We start from the raw sequence: 17,995 nt of genomic DNA, 5'->3' as shown, positions 1-17,995 counted from the left end.
TCCGATACACCAAACACTTCTAATAATAAAAACCACTCACACATTTCCAAAGAACAGCCCCCTCTTTTCCTCATCTTTAAGAATCCTCCCCCCCCTTAAATTTAAGCCCCCTGCAAAGCCAGCCCAACCAACTCCTTCCCCCTATCCCCCAACTTACACTCATTCAACGCCAACTCCCGTCCCCTACCCGACATCTTCCCCCACGTCTTCCTCAGAATCCCCACCATCTTCTCCTCCTCCACGCCCGCCTCAAACCCCTCCAACTGCTCCTCCAAAAATACAAGACACGCGACGTCCTCCACAGCGCGCACCTCCGCGTCCTCGTCCGCCGCCCGCAGCCCTTCCTTTCGGATCAACGCGCCCACCCGCTGCGCCTCCTCCGGGGCGATCCCGCTGTCCACGCACACCCGCTCCGCGATTTCCGCCTGTCGCCGGCCCAAGCCCGTCCGCCACGCGAAGTACCCCGCCTTGCCCTCCGGGTAGGTCGAGCGCGGCACCTCCCAGCGCTGGAGGTGTTGGGCGCGGATGGCGAGCTGGAGGACGGGCGATGGGGAGGGGGTGTGGCGGTGAAGCCAGGCGGTCATTTTGCGGGCATAGTGTAGTTCGTTGGGCGTGCCGTCTGGGGTTTGGGTTGGGTCGAGGGCGTGTAGGGCGTCGATGGCTTCGAGGGCTGCGGAGAGGGGGTCGTTGCTGGTGGTGGTCATTTTGGTGTAGTGGTACGGTAGTGGGGGTTTGGTAGGTTTTTTTTTCTTTTTTTTTGCTGAGCGTAGATGATCAGCTGTGGAGGAGGGATGACTGGTGATAATGGGTCAATTGATGTTGGAGAGACCCTATTGAACAGAAGTCGGTGCTTGTACCTGTTGGAGTAGACTGGTTGGTCAGTGGGGTGGAACGGAATAAGTAATATATCTCTGATAATCAAACACCGGCAACGGGATTGGGCCGATCTCGGGCCCCGCTGAGTTTGACTGGGTTATCTGCTAAGTACTACCTTATCGATAACAAAATATCCATTGGGCTTTGCGGAGCGGGCGTAGCTGTAGTCTACTGTAACTATGTGCGGAGTACAAGCTTTTATGTAGCCTACAACCACCAAGACTAATTTACTGCCATTTACTCCCCTCCGCTAAAAACTCCTGCCCCCTGGCCAACGATCGTGATGGCTCCTCGCCCAGCCACTCTGGCTCCAGACGAGTGAGGTTGTCCTCAATCTCCCATGCGCGTCCCCCCTCTACGTACATGGCCTTCCCAGTCAGATTCGGATCCGCCACCAGCCCGGCGACGATGACCGCCACGCTCTGCGCGGAGTTGAGAGGCAACCGGGCCTGTTTCCAGCCTTCCGTGATATGCCTCACCATCTCTGTTTCGGTCATCCACGGACAGACGGCATTGACGCGCAGCCGATGTACTGCGGCGGGGAGATACGGCCGCAACGAACGCATCAACCCCAGGATTCCATGCTTGGTTGCTTGGTAGACGAACATGCCGGGGGTTTCCTTGAACCCGGCGACAGAGGAGATGAACGTGAGCGAGCGGTCGGTGTGCGGGGGTCGGTTCTGCCGCAGATACACGGCGGCGATCCGAGCGACGAAGAGGGTCCCGAGGAGGTTGATGTTGAGAACGGTGGTGGGAGGGGCCTGTGCGCATTCCATCAGCCATGTCTCGGTGGGTGGGCAGCGGGGAAAAACGACTCACCTCTCGCACAGTCTCCAGGGTCAAGTGGGGGTCGAACCAGTTTCCAATCTCCAGCATTCCGGCCGCAGTGACGACGTGGTCGATGCGGTTATATGTCTTGTAAGCGGTGTCGAATAGATCTAGGATAGACTGGTAGTCGGACACGTCGGTCTTCTGGAACATCGCTCGCGGTAGTGACGAGGCTGGAGACGTAGCGCAGACGCTTTCTACGAGCCTCGCACCCGCCGCAACAGCGACATCACCGATGCAGACATAGGCACCGTGCTGGCAGCTGTACTCAACTAGACTCGCCCCGATGCCATTTGCACCACCTGAATAGTAGGGGGGGTTGGTCAGTGCATGGAGTGTTACAGAGCGTCAGCGGGAAAGGATTCCGGGGAATCCTTCAAGAGGAAAACGCACCAGTGATGACAATGACTTTGTCCTGCAGGGATTCTGCGGTCAGATCAGCCGGGTAATAGCGGGCCATAGTTTCGCCTACACAGTAGGTGAATGTACGCCATGATAGTCACTGAGTGGAGGGGATATGGACAGCCTCTTTATCTGCATCACGCGCATCGGACTTCGGGATTCTGCCAGTAACCTGGTTGTCGACCCCGGATACGATCTGGCCTTGGATGTTCGTCATTGAAGTGGGGACTCAACCCGAGGGAAGCTGCAATCTGACAGGTGGAACTCCCCGATCTACTATGTCTGCAGCTGGAAATGGCTGAAGAACCCACCTACTTCATTAACATCAGACAATGCCCAGTGATTCCGGCATTCTGGATGTCCAGTGAAGAGGGGGAGGGGCAAGACAGACACTTGAAAATGGAGGAAGCTATTCAAAGGCTGTCAACCTCATAAGGAACACCTTCCTCCTAGACAACTTAGATTCAATCATAGTACTTCACCCAACCTCAAAACACCATACCCATAGACCGAGTAACAGCTACACCAAAGAAAAATGCTCCAAACCCACTACCACACAGCCTCCACCAAAGGTCTCTCCAGCATCACCACCCTAATAACCACCCCAACCACCAACGCCGCCATCCTCATCGACCCGCCCTTCCTGCTCCCCGACGCCCATTCCGTCCTCGCCTGGATCAACAGGATCAATCCCCACACCGACCTGAAAGCCATCTTCGTCACCCACCACCACCCGGACCACTTCTTCTCCGCCAATCCCATCCTGGACGCCTACCCGGCCGCCCAATTCCACGCCGCCCCCTACGTCCTCGCGGGCATCGAGCGCGAGTACGACCAGAAAGTGGCCTACTGGCCCCAGGTTCTGGGGCAGGAGAACGTGCCGACCGCGCCGCGCAAGCCGGACCCCTTTAGTTTTAGTTTTGTGCTGCTGGAGGGCGCGCCGGAGAGCCCGATCGTACTGTTGGGTCCGCTGCAGGGGGACGCGATTGATCATACGGTGTTTTGGTTGCCGAAGGAGCGGACGGTCGTGTGTGGAGATACGGTTTATGGGAGGAGTACGCATGTTTGGTATGTTTTCTCCCACTGTTTTTTGAGTATGGTCTTTTTTTTGTCTGTGGTTTGGGGGTATTATGGCCTGGGCAAGTGCTTTCTGCTGGGCCTGGGGAGGCATGATTTACAATGCGCTGCAGCGCGGCATCAATGCATAAACTCATCCCCCCCCCTCCTCCATCCCCATTCCCCCGTTCAAACAACCCTTCCGCACGATCACCCATACTAACCAACTCCCACAGGGTCGAAGAACTCTCCACCCCCGCCCTCCTCGAATCCTGGCGCAAAACCCTCGATCTAATCGCCCACCTCCGTCCTGAAAAACTAATCCCCGGCCACCTCGAAGCAGGCTGGGAGCTCAACTGTCAGGAAGACCTAGCGCACACGCGTCGGTACCTGGACGTATTTGCCGAGAAGGTGACGTATGCCACCGTTGAGGAGAAGCCCGGCGTGCAGGAGCTGTACGATTACTTCGCGGCCGAGTTCCCGCAGTGTCGAGAGAATCTGCAGTTCTTCTTGGGGCATCTCGCCAACCAATTTGGGGAGGGGGGAACGGTGTGGGAGGAGAATCGGTGTCAGGGAGTTGAGGCGGGGCAGAGGAGTTTGGGGGATGTTTGTGGGTATCTTTTCTAAAGGGGGAGGAAGGGGGGAGGTTGTTCTCTTTCTATGTACCCTTTGTTGTCGCTGTATGATTACAGAGTTTGGCTGGCTGGACCGGTAGTAAGGAGCCCCGGGGAGTTGGGGAAGGAAGATCAGTGAACAGTAAGTCGGAGGGAAGGTGGATTCAGGGCAGAGATTGAAGTCTACATGATCAGCAGTAATATCAACTACCAACACTGTACACATATATCATGGATTCAATTCCATTCACTCATCCTCCTCCCCACCTCAGCATCCCTATTTCCTGTTTCGGGTTCCTATCCTTCTAATAGTAGTAAGTAATGTATCACGGCATTCATAGTTGATGCCCAAACAAACTGCAAGAAAAAGACAAGACAAAAAGGGTTCCTGTTGGACCAGTCATCGCATAATCCCGTTGCCAGAGTACGACCCAACAAGCAACAGAAAGAGTACATGTCCAGCCCTGAGTTTTGTGGTCCACCGATGGCCTTTTAGCTCAAAGGCCGAAAACCCGGTGCGGCAAGACACTTGAAAGCGGAATTGAAATGACCAAGAACCCGATAAATGCAACAACGACCGCAAGTGTAAGCGCAACAGTGTCATTACAGCTTTGGATGAGAAGCCATCGGTCAATCGAAGGAAGAGAAAGACAAATCGCATAAAAGCAACGAACAAAGAAGAAAACAAAGGTAGATAAGCAACCATTTTCACAACTGTTAAATTAATGGCTCCGCCAACGCCGTTCCATTGTTAAAGCCGGGTATATCCAGCACCGTGATGCAAAAATGTACGGAGAAATGATAGATAGTCTCAGGGGACGGTCTTCCACACCGAGTGGGGCATGTCACACCCCTTGAGAAGAATTGCGAACGGACGTATGAGAAGCAGAGGAAAAGAAATGAAAAGCGAACAAGCTGATTGTGCTTTATGTTGGCATTCCCGACAAGCTTGCCTTTGTACCGCTTGCTGCTGCTGCTGCTGCTGCTCGTTTTTATCTGGCCCCAATCCCAAACATACCTACCCCGTAAGTTCCACTGCGATCAGGCAGAGGGGTAGATATCTTCGAAACGTGGTCCTTTATGCCGTAAAAAAAAGCGATCAGTATGTCAAAAGCCCAAAGCACCATCGTCATCCGAAGGTCCTACCTTCTTCCGTTTTTTCTTTCCCATGCCATCGCTGGTCGAGTAAAATGCGCCGTCATCATCATCATCTGCATAGCCTTCGCCGTAACCCACAAAGCTATTGTCGTCGTAGTGCCGCTTGCGCCCCCGGCTAGGCCGATTCCGTTCCGCGTCTGAGACACCCGGTCCAGGGGTTCCGTTCGCTTGCATTCGAGGTCCATTCGGAGGGGCAACGACCTTCTTCCCCGCATCACCACCGCCGCCAGCATGCTTGGACGGCTTCTCATGACCCAGAACATCTTCCCACTGTTCGCTATTTGGAACTGCACCAGGCTCCATTTTCATAGCCTTCATCTGGAGCGCGTGCAACGCCGAATCCATATCAGCCACTTTTATCTCCTTGCCAAACACCTTCTGGTTCTGCCACTCCTCTTCGGGCCACATCGTCATCTGAAGGAGCCCACCAGGCGCACCAGGCTCGTGCTTCACAGGCTTATTTCGTCCCGCAAGTCCTAGCCCTTTCAGCTTGCCCTCATAAGACTTTCGGAGCCGATTGATCTTCTCTCCTGTCACCGGATCCATTCTGGCGACTGACTTTGCGACGGGACCTAGCCCGTACAAGGTAATCAAGTCCAAAGACGGGTCCGGACCAGTCGCAGCGTAGGCTGTGGGATATCATGAAAGCCACTTGTGTTAACACATCTCAATTCTCAGCAAGGAGGGATTGCAGGGACAAATGGCATTATAAACTGCGACGGCAACAGCCATACTAAGGACTGGACTGGGGGAGGCTCTTACAGCTTTTGCAGAGATGAAACGCCGAGGAAAAGTTATTTTGCAGCGACTCAAGACTCATACCACCTTCGTTCAGAGAGTTTGGCTCCTCTTTGTCAATGTCCATTGCATCACCCGAGGCGGTGGAATCACGGAGCGCGGATTCCGCATCTCCTGCTGGCTGCCGGTCGTGATCGGTTCGTCTGTGCTCTGCTCTTTGCATGATTGCGGGCTCTGCACCAACAGGGGTGGCGCCTGGTTCTGAAGGTCTCGAGCCCATTGACTTGGCTGGGACATCGGGTTCGTCGAACGAAGTCGAACCCGGAATATGCCCGCTCACGCTACTGGCGGGGGTGGGGAATGAGTTTGCCGAGCCTCCTACCACCGGCTGTTGCGAGGGTTGAGTGGACATCGGAGCAGAGGATGGAGGGGATGAAAGGCTGGTGTTTTGTGAAGTCGCCTGACTAGGTGAGGTTTGCGAGGGTGCGAAGTGGGAGGCATAGTTATGAGCGCTTACCGACATCAACGGAGGTGATGTCGGAGTCTGAGGGATCTGATCGGAGGAGATCGTTGAGGTTTGTTGAGTCTCCTTGAGAGACTCGGCGGCGGGAGATGATGGCGAAGGAGGTCCGACTCGAAATGATGCCGAGGAGGTGCGATCCGACATGAGAGTGCGGGAAGAGAAGGGTGAGAAGAGGTCGGCCAAAGCCCGAGCAGGCCGCGGCTCGTGAACAACTGAGGCGAGTGTAAATCGATCCTCTCTGACTCAAAGGTCCGACTCAACTAGATCAAAGGTCGACTGTCAAGCTTGGAGGACGGACGGAGGAGAGGGGTTGGCGTAGTTTGGCCGGTCGAGGTGCGCTCAAGCGGGCCGAGCAAGACGTTCCACGACCGTCTAGTAGTCACGCATTCCAATAAGTTCGAGGCGTGAACCGTCGTTATGGTGAGCAATAAGCGAAAGACACTGATAATGGCAGTGACCAGACGTATTAGGGGAGGGTAGTGGTGCGTGGATATGCGGCGGTAAAAACAGTCTGGGGGTGGTGAAATGAAGAAAGGCGATGGGGAAGGGAAGAGGCCCTTTGATCCGCAACTGGAGGAGAAACGGGACGGCGAGATGTTGGATGACGGAAATCACGTGACATGCGCCCTCATTTTCTTGACTGCTGCTGGAACAACCTAGTTAAACAGTACGTACCCCGTACAGTACTGCATTACTCCGCAATACCCCCGATACCGGTTACTTAGGTGGTACAGGTAAGTTACCGTCTCCAGTGGACCGAAGTGAATTTCCCCCCTCCTTCTCTCTCGGGGCAAAACTACACAGAGAACTGAATCGCCGAACACAACCAAACAACGGCTGCAGATAATTATTATCTTGACACTACCCTACTTCCTCCTATGGTGTACACAGCCTCCCTGCTCAAGACACTTTCATACCATTCATTGTCAGATTTAGATTAACTTCAACAAGGGTGGACCTACTCTCAGTGGCAAATTCAATCAGAAGTCAACCGTTCTTTGATTAACTACTAGAGTCATAGATTACAGACAAGTGCCTCCGCATTCAGTTCGCTAGACACATAAGAACCGCCACCGTGCCTCTCCACAGTGCGGCTGATCTAAAACAGTGCCAATTTCCAACATGAAGAACTCTTTTGTTTCCTGAAGTAGTGTTGGCGAAAATGTTGCTCCAAACACCAGAGACGAAGCCCATTGGCTTCCCATGGGTATATATTAAGATACAGACAAAGGCAAGGGAAAGTGCCACACAAAAAGATAAACGACATCTAAACAATGAATCCCACGACTCAAACTTATTCAAGTCTGTCCGAACTCGCGAGGTAAATGTAGAACCACTCTCCGAGGGCATATCGAATAGCATGGGTTATGACTGGTAGAATGTGGCCGACGCCTGAACTAGGCGTTGAGCAGAAACATCCGGAATGTTATCTTCTAACGTCTCCATGAGTTCCAGCTGCTCCTGGTGGCTGAGCGTACGTTCTCGCCAAGAAGGCACAGGATACGCGCCATTGAAGTACTGAGAGTACTGGTCGCCGATTGTGTCTGCCCAGTTCATCGGATCCACGATGGCATCGACGTATGCCAGATGTCCCGCACTTGTGGACGCCATGCTAAAGTTGGAATCCCACCCGGGCAGACCAGGGACAATAGAAGGCATATGGTTGTAGGGAGTCGATGGATCGAAGGCCATGTCTGCATAAGAGGCAGTCCTGTAAGAAAGCGGGCTAAAGGAGGCCTGGGAAGAGGTAGAGACAAGAGAAGGAGTAAACTGGCTGTCCCAGGACGATATGTGAGTTGCTTTCATTGGCTCCACGATAGGCATGATTGAAGACGATCCGGTCGACGGTACGTGCGGATAAGGGAAGGGTGGGTCTGCCGAAGGACCCCGAGAATATGTGCCGGGAGAAGTACTGGTGTCCGGAATGGAGGAGTTGCCGGCTCGGATATTTTGCGACAGGAACGACGTGGAAGTACTGGCCGGACTCGCAACAGACGGCGGGGTCGCGACTTCTTGTGAAGAAGGGGTTGCATGATTAGATGGCGAGTGTACGACGAAAGACTCTTGGGTAGCATAGGCTCTGAGGCAAGCGGCCACCAAGCTCCTGTACAAGACCAACGCAGATTCGACTCCGGGCCACCGCTTTGCCGCATGCACGATGACCTCCAACGCTACGCTTAGATGGCCTTTCACTTCATCGATGGGGTGTTCTTTCCGAATATCCGGGTAGGAAAGGGACCAAAGAATGGTGTTCAAGGCCATAAAAAGCGACTGGGTGAAGATCCAGGTCAAATCGACAGAGCCAGTAGCGACCTGCTCCTTATGCATGGCGACATTGAACACGGACGCTTCATAGCATTTTCGCGCGGCGTCGACCGAAGGCTCGGGCACCTGAGGTGACGGTCGATAAAGGAATACGATCATTGTGTTCCGACGACCATGGAACCTGTAGACAGTGTCAGCTAGAAGAGATGAAGAAACTGACGAGCCTTGGCTAACCATTTCTCGCCGAGGCCACTCCCTCCATCGTTCTTGGGGCAGGATGCTACCCAGTCGTCGATTTTCTTCATCATCTGTGTGAACCATGGATCTTGGTCGTTGGTCGGTGTGTCGCGCTTGTTGAGATATAGAGTGCGTCGGATCTCTGCTTGAAGGAGTCTCATTTTCAAGAAGTGTATGGCGATACATTTGGGTAGAATAATCCTGGCCCCCGGTCGAATTCCTTCGCGCGTGATGTTGTGATCTTCGACTGGTTCGAAGAATTTGACGTTGATATGATCGTGGCAGACGGAATAGCAATTGGGTCGTCCTAGACTGTGAGAAAGACCGTATTCCATGGATATGACGATCCAGAATAGCCTCCTTCGCATGTCCACCTCCAATGCATCCAGAAGCTTGCCATCCGACGATCTAGTGATGGTTGCTTCATCGGTAAGTCCGAGGTCTTGACAGAGCTTCACGGCCATTCCGACCACCCAGTAAGCGGCGGTTCTCGTAGGTGTCAACATCGAATACTGTGCTATGAGCGCCAAGCATTGTAAGGAACGAAGGTCTCTTCTCCTGAGGGACGCCTCAAGAAACGGCAGGGCGGCAAGGTAGTAGCTGTCCGCTAACCCTGCAAAATCCGGACTCATCTTCTGCATGCTAATGGCTATCACCATCCGTAGCTGGAAATTTTGACACGGATCGTCAGATCCATCGAAAACCTCTTCAACTTCTTGACGAAATGTGGGTTCATGTAACGTGGGTAGCATAGCTTGTGCTAAAGAGCAGGTCAATCCAAGTCCAACAGGAGTAATACGGTTGGGCCATACCCTTCACAGAGAAGACGTCGATCAAGCGGTATGTTCTGTGCTTGAGGGGTAGCTGGTTGTGGGGTGTTGAGCTGATGATGGGCCATACTTTCGAGGTTGGCTTGGAGCTCTCCGCTGCGAAAGCATGCTTAATCTCCTGTGCGGTCAACTCGGGAACTACATCCTTGATGCTTTTCGAGTCCGTATTTTGTTTGGCCATTTCCATAACCAATCGCGTCATTGCGATGCCACTCGACGGCCCAAGGTATCTCGATTCATCATTTTCCTTGAACCGAATGCGACCGGCTCCCCGCACCATGAGTTCTGCATCTGCTGCATGTCGAAACTCCTTCTCGAGTTCGGACAGCTCTTTTTCGAGCCTGCGAGCCTTTTCGCGGAGCGAGACAATGTATGTCCGTGATATGGTATGTTTACGGGCGGAATCGTAATATACACACTTCGCATTGCTACGTTCGCACGGCGCGCATCTTGGTATACCTGGGTCACACCTGGATTTCCGCTATCGAGGAGATTAGTGATACCGTGAAGCTGCAACTTCCAAAGGGCATGTTGATCGCGCGGGGGATAGGTGGCGGTTAAGCGAGGGGGAAACACGCACCTGTCTGCAACGGGTGCAAGCAGTCAATGTATGCGCGATGCGACCATCGGGAGTGTGGTTTGGGGACTCCACCGCCGTGGATGGTGCTTCTCGCCATGGGTTAGTGAATTGGAGGCGAGAATTCGAGGATGATTGCACCGCCATGGTGGTGACTCTGGTGATGCCCCTAAGATTAGGTTGGATCCGAAGATCACAGTGCTAGCCAAGATGTATTGTCAAAGGGACATGCCATGAAAGTCTCATGTAGCCCTACAATCGGTCTTCACAATAAGAAGGAGAAGAAGGAAATAAGGCCAGGAGGTCAGGCACAGGCGATCTGGGAATACTGATAGGACACCTGATGAGACAGCACGTTCGACATGTTCAGGGCTCGTTCCGACGTGGACCCAACGGCGGCGTAAGTACTTGGCGGGCAGAGTGTATGGGAAAGAGTAGGGAAGCAAGGGGGAACTTGGGTACTGAAAGTGGAATGTTAGGTAAGCTACTATCACGACAGGGCGGTGATGGAATTCATTTTGGCAATGATCAGAACTAGTAGTTTTTCGGGGGTGAACAGGTGGGATGAAGAGGAGGGGGACGAGCACAAGAAGGAGCGCAGCAGAGGAGAGAGAGAGAGAGTTGAAGAGGGGAAAGATGGGGAGGGGGACTGAGGGGAGGTGGGAAAGTGGAATAGATGGCGGAAGTGAAGTCAATGAAGGGCCTCGGTCGGTCCACCTCCCGCTTGGATCGACAGCACGCTAAGTGAAGAGCCCCCCCATCATCTCCTTCCCCCCTCCCAAAATTATTGTCGTAATTTACCCTTCCTTCAGAGTTCAGAGGCTCCAAAGGGTGTTTTACGGCGAACCACAATTGCCTCTCATGCAGATGATCCTTGGGGGCCTGACGCTTCCAAGCATTCACAATGCAAGGATGTCTGTCTGTACTTCTTGCAGTGACGAATGACGATGAACCATGACCTTACTCACTTTTCTTTCCGAGCTACAGCCTGACTACTAACTTTCTCTGGAGTAGTCTTTAGCCAGGACCGAGCGTGCATCAACAGCATGAAATGGTAGGTACCGGCAGTCCGCAAGTGGATTTTAAGCCCTATCCGCAAAATCTTGAACTGCCTTGTGGTCAACTTAGGACCCAGTATGTCACAGTTTGGGAGTCTTTACACGACATCCGAATTCGCACCCACTATTCTATCGGCAATCTACCCTTGATCCTCGCGGAGAATATTATGTTATCGATCAGTATTGTCTGTACCTGAGCCAGCCGGTCCATTCATCAGCTAGGCCTCAGCTTATCTGCTCAAGCCCGGTTGCAAATTTGTCCGATGCCCAAGATGTTGATCGTTCAGTCCAATCCAGCCCAGCGTTGCGAGATATGCAGCAAGCCGTATCGTCCCTCATTCACATTCTGTGGCCACGTCTTTCACTCCCATTGACCAAGATGCAGAGAATAACAGACAGACAGCACAATTGAAAAAAGAAAAGGGGTCTCTCCTTCCTGCTTGAGACTGTACCTCGTCGTTCTTCTTCGGCGTTTACGCGGAAAAAACGAGGGTAGAATCGAAGAATGGGCCCCACAATCTGCAACAAGACTGGAACATTGAGGCACTAGAAAGGTCAATGACCACAACGATCCGTTTTTAGCTTGTCCGATGGGACCACATTTCCACCACGTCCACCAAAGCCCCTTCCCAACCGTAATCGGAGGGCTTCCCTTGGTAGAGCTCGCCATGGAGGTGAAGCCATCGTGATGTGGCTAAGCTCCGCGCACCAATGGCATCCTCTGCACTCACCCTTTTCCTTCTCGGGTCCGGACATTTACACTCCTGTGGGATCTCATCGAGAAAAATTTTCGACTTCGCTTTCTTTCAGATTCGGTTGGCCCTCGTGGTTCGGATAAAGAGCCACAGAAGCAGGGATCAGTGAGGATTGTCCTTCCCTCAAGTGGTCAAAGTGCCGAGGCGTGTCGCACCGCGAAGATCATTAGTTCGGACCTAGCAAGAACCGATGGCTCCTAACTGGTAAGGAGACCGAAGCTTTTCTTGATTCAAGGTCATGCATGACCCACGACTCGGGGGACCATTTAGTGGTGATATGCAACCTATGCAATCGGGCGGACAAGGCTGTTGTGAACTTGTGGCGGCTTTTGAATCAGCTGAAAAGGAATCATCCAAGTAGCCGAACGGTTTTCTAGTTAGTCCACCTGGGGATAGTGCTAAACGTCCGGCCGTATGAAAGGGTGAAGGCGTTTGGATGCGTGGGGAAGACAGTGGGGTTTGCGACTGAACCAAGAGGGGCGAAAGCAGGAGCCAATTTCGCCCAGAGATGAGTTACTGGCCAATCAAACCACAATTCATCTTTCAGCGCCCCTATCACGACATTCCTCCAGGGCTACTGCTGAGTAAGGTTAGGTAGCCCTGAACTTGGAGAAGTGAGTCCCTACTACCATCTCCCTATTTAGACAATAAGCTTTCTATCCGTCTAGGGTAGAGGTGTCAACAACAAGACTCTAACCTAGGAGCTTTTGTTCCCAACCTGATAGACAGGTACCTAGTTATTACCATCGTGGGTTGATTCTACCCGGCAAATAAGCTCCCCCTACCCCTTGCACAGACTGAATAACTATCTTAAAGATAGAACCCTTAGTTATCCTATTAGGGGTTTATAATCAATAAGCAATGAATCTCGGCCGGCCCAGATTGCAATTAATACAATAGCCGCTAGTCCTCGCTTCGAGGAGCTGTCCGTCTTAATAAGTTCATAGCACAACAAGCCAGACATTCGGCTACACTTCACGCAAGAACCCGACCGCTATTATGGTCGAGAGAACTGGTTGGTGGGAGAGCTTCCATTTTAGAAGTACATGTGGAATATGCTGGTGCCTAGGACTACTGGGGTTGTGAAGATGGCTACTTCTGCGTATTGTGTATTTTATCTATACTCTGTAGAGTCCAGACTCGAAGAAAGACTGCGGTGGGTGACGTCAAGGTGATGCGGACCGTCGAACTCGGGTGGAGACATCTGATAAACTGGAATCCCGACCTTACACCACAACTACTACTACCTTACACAGTACTTCCGTACACACACTCTCCCTCCCTCCCCTCTCCCTCACTAACGATCTGCAATATACAGCTTGTCGAGCTTCTTCAGCCTTATGGCGCTCCCCACTCTTGAACTAGGTCTTCCACCATCACCAGGATCCATAACCTTCCTCTGACTCAATGCCTGGTCTATGTGTCGCTCTTGGCATTTTCTTCACCGATCCAAGAGGTCTGTCCTAGAACCGGGAAGTGTGATGTATGTGTAGACAAAACAAGAACTGCGAGCAAGGTTGGATCCTTGTGGGCTTTAGAGCTTCAATTAGTGGAGAGCGATTGAGTAGTGGAAGTAAGTGAATCGCGGGCGGAGCATGTGATAGAAGAAATCCATGCCAAGCTTCTCCGGGCTCCTCAATAGTAGTGGGAAAGAAAAGGGAATTATCTACACATGGATGGAAGGGATGAAACTCAAACGAAGCCAGGCATCATGTTGGCTTCTACAACCCACGTATCAATGGTCTGCTGGCGTCGATCGCAGTTGTGGATAGGTTGAAGCTTTCCCGTCTGCCGGTTCTCTTCCCCGTCCCTGCTCCAGAGTTTGTCCTCCCAGTTGACCAGCCAGCACCTACTGATGACCTCATCCACAAAAGGTTGACGACGACTGGCGGCAATAATGATGATGATATGGATGATGATGATGATGATGATGATGTTTGTCCTTGTGCTTGGGTCTTTAGTCACACCACCACCACCACCACCACCACTACCACCACCTCTCTTCACTAAGTACACGCTGACTTTTGATTGCGCTCAGGAACCGGTCCTGCACCTGTCACCAACGACACCGTGACGTCAAGGCACCTTTTGGGTTCTCCCTCCCTCCCAGATGCAGCCACCATTTTGCACCTCTTTCCGTGGGCGGTGATCTGCATCCGGCGAAGGTATATATTCTTCCCTTTCGCAGTCATCTTCTTCCTCTTCTTATTATTCACCCGATATAAATTTCGCCCTTGCTATTCATACATCCTTTCTCACTCCGGAGGATAAAACTAATAATACCTGATACCCATTTCCAGAACAATAATAAGATATCCAATACCCAATCTCGCACCCGTGCAGTCTATACACATTCCAATCTCAATCCTTCATTCCGTTGATACCCCAGCGACGCGACCCTTTCCTCCCTTGGCAACCAGTATTGACGCCTTCGCCTTCGACCCCACGGGATTCGCTTATCATCCCCGGAGTCTCAATTCAATCGGCTTTGCGATCAATTGTCTGTTTTTTCTATTCGTATCGTTTGAGCTCCTTGGCAAGACGCCAATTGCTAGGCGATCATTGGTCCTTCGGGCTTCCATCCCACTCACAGCGGATCATCGAGCTTGCTAGTGCAGAAAGCTATTAATCATGTCTTCCAAAGCGGCCGTCAACCACCCAATGAACACGAAGCAGAAGGAGCAGGTAAGCAATTGCGAGGTCATTGTTGGAAGCAAAGGCAATGCTGACCAGTCTGTGATGCTAGGACATCAACCAGAAACTGCAGCTCTTCGGTATCTACCAAGCGTTCAAGAATGGCAAGCTACCATCGGTGAGTAACTCCTGAGTACCGGCTTCGAACTAAGCACGCTAATTACCTTATAAATCATAGAACAAACAATGCGACGTCGCCTTGAACACTGCCCTACAGTCCAAGGCTCTTTCTTCGCCATCGAAAGAACTCTCCTCTGAGGGACAAGGTCTTGTTGGAGATCTCCGTGATGTTATCAACAACGCCAAGAAGCTCATGTTGAGCAAGAACGACGGCCAGTTGCTGCAAGAGTTCCTCTGGGAGGCCCAGAATATCTCCGCAGAGAATACAGAGAAGCCTAATGTGCCTGTCTCCAAGGACTCGGCTCAACAGGACGCTCAAGAGTCCCTTGAGGGTCTCAAGACTCTCGGAAGACTCTTGATCACCAATGGGGAATTCAGAAAGCTTCGTATGTGAACCTGTCTTGGGATCATATGATCTATTTCAGACTAACCATCCAACAGTCAATGATGCTATGATCCTGGCACGAGATATGGCCGGCGATGTGTCTCAGAAAGCTGCTGACCGGCTGCGACCATCGCAAGACCAGCTTGCTCAGATTGATGAGCCTGCCGAGGACAACGTGTGGCATGAGCAGCCACCAGATCTGTCCCAGCAGAAAGAGCAGTTCAAGTCCCGCTTCAGGAAGAATAAGGAAGAGGTAAGCCTTAGCGCGCTATCTGTCATAATCTAGAAATACTCATCCGTTTTCAGGGCAAGCAAGACGTAACGGACACGGCAGCCCAGGCTGCGACTGGCGGTCAGCAGCCCCAGAGCGTCCAGGATGTCGATCCTCGTGCTGGTGCATCCGCTGGAGCGCAGAGAGCCCAGGAACTGGTCTCGGACAACATTCCCGAGGAACAAAAGACTCGCGCTCGCGAGTACCGTGAAAGAACAAAGGGATATATGTCGGAGAAGATTCCCCAAGAGCGCCGCGACCAAGCCATCTGGCGTCTGAAGAAGATGGTTATTGAAATCCAAGGACATTCTGATTGTGAGTTACACAGCAATTCTTGGAAATACAATTCGATAGACAACTAATGTTGCCATTGTCTGCAGACCAGCAAGCTATCCGGACTTTGCTTTCAATGGCCGAGAAGTACGGCAGCCACACCCGAAACCTCACTCAGCAGGGATCTGGATCACTTCAGGACTTCCGGGGTGGTGATAAGATCCAGAAAATGGAGAAGAATCTGAGGGTACGTTGTCCTGACCTGGTTCAATATCTACCATCACTAATGCCACCCATAGACTCTGATTGAGCGCTTCGCCAACAGCACTTCTCTTGACAACCTCTTTGACTCTCTCGAGAACATCTATCGTGATGCCGACAGAGACCCTGAGCTGAAGGGATGGTTCCGCAACATGGATACGTTCATTAGGTATGAGTCGAGATACATATTAAGCCAACGAGAAGTCTGCTAACAACAGTTCGCACAGAAAAACTCTGACTGAGCAGGGCTACATTATGGACGATGATTGCACTCGGCAGTGGAACCAATTGAATGAGCACGGACGTTACCTCCTGCGTGACCGCTACAAGGACCACACCGATTGCATCTTGGATGAGATCAAGTTCATTGGTGATCAATTCAACCAGGACCCTCAAAATCTGGCATTCAGAAGCTCTCTAGAGAAGCTCTTTGATGACCTTGGCCGAGATTCAAATGGCAATGTGGCCTTCAAGAAACATCTTCTCAAGGACGTCCGGGATGTTATTCTCCCTGCTGTCTTTGAGAATGTGCGTTACGTTCCTATCCCACGCATCGAAGTCTCTGATCCCTCAGCTGATGTGGTTGTGGAAAACCTCGTCATCGAGAGTGACAATTTGATGCCGAATGTGGTTGAATTTGGCAGCGATAACTACTTCCGCTGGGGACGCAAGAAGATTTCCAGCAAGCGAGACAACAAGATCATGATCTCCGTTTCTGGAATCCAAGCTGATCTCAGAGATGTGAGCTACTATATCAACAGAAAACAGGGCTTCCCAGCCATCACCGACACAGGTATTATGGACATCTTCCTTGGTGGCGAAGGCTTTGGATTCAAGATTGCAGCCTCAACTGCTCAGAAGGAGGACAGTCAGCACTACCTCAAGCTAGAGAAGGTGTCCGTCAAGATTGACTCATTCAACGTGAAGCTGAAGAAGTCGAAGCACAAGGCCCTCTTCACTATCTTCAAGCCTCTGCTCTTCCGTGTTGTTCGTCCGACCCTCCAGAAGGTCATTGAACAGCAAATTCGGGATGCGTTCGCCAAGGGTGATGCCCTGGCATACGAAATCCAGTCTCGGGTTAACGAGGCTAAGGAAGCTAGTGCCCAGGACCCTGCCAATGCTCCGAACATCTACTCGCGGTACCTGGATGCCTTCCGTGCCCGTGGCGAAGAAAAGGCACGCAAGGCCCAGGCCCAGGCCCAGGCTGCTGCTCAGCGTGGCACCAAGGTGCAGACCGCCACAACGCTTCACGACTCCATCTTCCCCGACATCAAGCTTCCTGGTGGTATTTCCAGCAAGGCTACCGAGTACAAGGAGTTGGCCATGAAGGGCGAACGATGGGAGTCCCCGATCTTCAGCATTGGCAGTGCATCCGAGTCTACCGACATCCCCAAGCCGGAGAGGATTTCCCGCAAGCGCAGCTCCCCTCTTGACAAAGGTCCAAGCCTCGGGGCCTCCACCCACGGTGGCGCGGCTCTTGCTGATGGCAAGCCGATGAACGGCGGTGTGGCGGCTCTCGATGGACGGGCGGTCAATGGCTCTCATGCTCTGGGAACCAACGGCTACACGAACGGCCACACCAATGGTCACACTAACGGTCACACTAACGGTCACACTAACGGTCACACTACCGCCTACACTGCCGGCACCAACGGCTATGCTAACGGCCACTCCAAGCCCTATGACCATGTGGCCGCCTCCCGCGGCTTCTCCGATGAAGTCAACCAGGCGTTCGGCAATGGCCACACCAACGTGGCTACCATCAACGGCCGTCCCACTGTCCCCGGTGCGCAGACCGCATTCAACCCCCAGACTGCTTGAGCCAAGGTCTGAAGACTGCGTATGACGACTGAACCCGGAGGTCGAAGAACAATTACCCATACTGGGGCTCCACAAAACAAAAATCAAAGATAACGAATTCCGTTACCACGCTAATCAGCTCTTTCTTATGTCCTGTGCCTTTTCGTTGATACCGATATCGTGTTTTCTCAGTACTGTGTACTGCAGTTTCCCACTCTTGTCTTCTTAACATGTCACACATTCTGGTCCACTCCCAGACCATGTGTATTAATGA

At 52.3% G+C, this 17,995-nt stretch overlaps 6 protein-coding genes across 6 annotated transcripts; 2 read left to right on the top strand and 4 right to left on the bottom strand.

Moving 5' to 3' along the window:
* Positions 1–36: 36 nt before the first annotated feature.
* BP01DRAFT_425802 (DUF4202 domain-containing protein) lies at positions 37–704 on the bottom strand (the record flags this gene model as incomplete). Its single annotated transcript, XM_025579767.1, has 2 exons — positions 37–110; positions 158–704. The coding sequence occupies 2 exons, from the start codon at positions 702–704 to the stop codon at positions 37–39; spliced, it is 621 nt and encodes a 206-aa protein (XP_025428069.1).
* Positions 705–1,015: 311 nt separating this feature from the next.
* BP01DRAFT_326042 (putative 3-hydroxyacyl-CoA dehydrogenase) lies at positions 1,016–2,186 on the bottom strand. Its single transcript, XM_025572875.1, has 3 exons — positions 2,098–2,186; positions 1,696–2,006; positions 1,016–1,637 (listed from the first exon to the last, which is right to left on the bottom strand). Exons 1-3 carry the CDS (start codon positions 2,162–2,164, stop codon positions 1,104–1,106), a joined length of 912 nt encoding a protein of 303 aa, XP_025428068.1. The 5' UTR covers positions 2,165–2,186; the 3' UTR covers positions 1,016–1,103.
* A 458-nt stretch (positions 2,187–2,644) lies between these two features.
* BP01DRAFT_326041 (MBL fold metallo-hydrolase) lies at positions 2,645–3,789 on the top strand (the record flags this gene model as incomplete). The annotated part of the gene is made up of 2 exons (XM_025572874.1): positions 2,645–3,174; positions 3,399–3,789. Coding segments are annotated over 2 exons (921 nt in total), but the record flags the coding sequence as incomplete, so codon positions are not given.
* Positions 3,790–4,768: 979 nt separating this feature from the next.
* On the bottom strand, positions 4,769–6,339 carry BP01DRAFT_347450 (uncharacterized protein; the record flags this gene model as incomplete). Its single annotated transcript, XM_025573687.1, has 4 exons — positions 4,769–4,852; positions 4,923–5,563; positions 5,697–5,960; positions 5,994–6,339. The coding sequence occupies 4 exons, from the start codon at positions 6,337–6,339 to the stop codon at positions 4,769–4,771; spliced, it is 1,335 nt and encodes a 444-aa protein (XP_025428066.1).
* Positions 6,340–7,235: 896 nt separating this feature from the next.
* On the bottom strand, positions 7,236–10,698 carry BP01DRAFT_418191 (putative C6 transcription factor). The gene is made up of 4 exons (XM_025579309.1): positions 10,108–10,698; positions 9,510–10,008; positions 8,695–9,457; positions 7,236–8,641 (listed from the first exon to the last, which is right to left on the bottom strand). Exons 1-4 carry the CDS (start codon positions 10,249–10,251, stop codon positions 7,561–7,563), a joined length of 2,487 nt encoding a protein of 828 aa, XP_025428065.1. The 5' UTR covers positions 10,252–10,698; the 3' UTR covers positions 7,236–7,560.
* A 3,850-nt stretch (positions 10,699–14,548) lies between these two features.
* On the top strand, positions 14,549–17,742 carry BP01DRAFT_376472 (uncharacterized protein; the record flags this gene model as incomplete). The annotated part of the gene is made up of 8 exons (XM_025576954.1): positions 14,549–14,602; positions 14,664–14,729; positions 14,790–15,117; positions 15,173–15,369; positions 15,423–15,702; positions 15,768–15,907; positions 15,960–16,090; positions 16,149–17,742. The coding sequence occupies 8 exons, from the start codon at positions 14,549–14,551 to the stop codon at positions 17,740–17,742; spliced, it is 2,790 nt and encodes a 929-aa protein (XP_025428064.1).
* Positions 17,743–17,995: the final 253 nt, after the last annotated feature.

Source organism: Aspergillus saccharolyticus (genome assembly GCF_003184585.1).
Source record: "Aspergillus saccharolyticus JOP 1030-1 unplaced genomic scaffold BP01scaffold_38, whole genome shotgun sequence".
Taxonomy (NCBI): Eukaryota; Fungi; Ascomycota; class Eurotiomycetes; order Eurotiales; family Aspergillaceae; genus Aspergillus; species Aspergillus saccharolyticus.
This window is presented reverse-complemented; position numbering and strand designations above follow the sequence as displayed.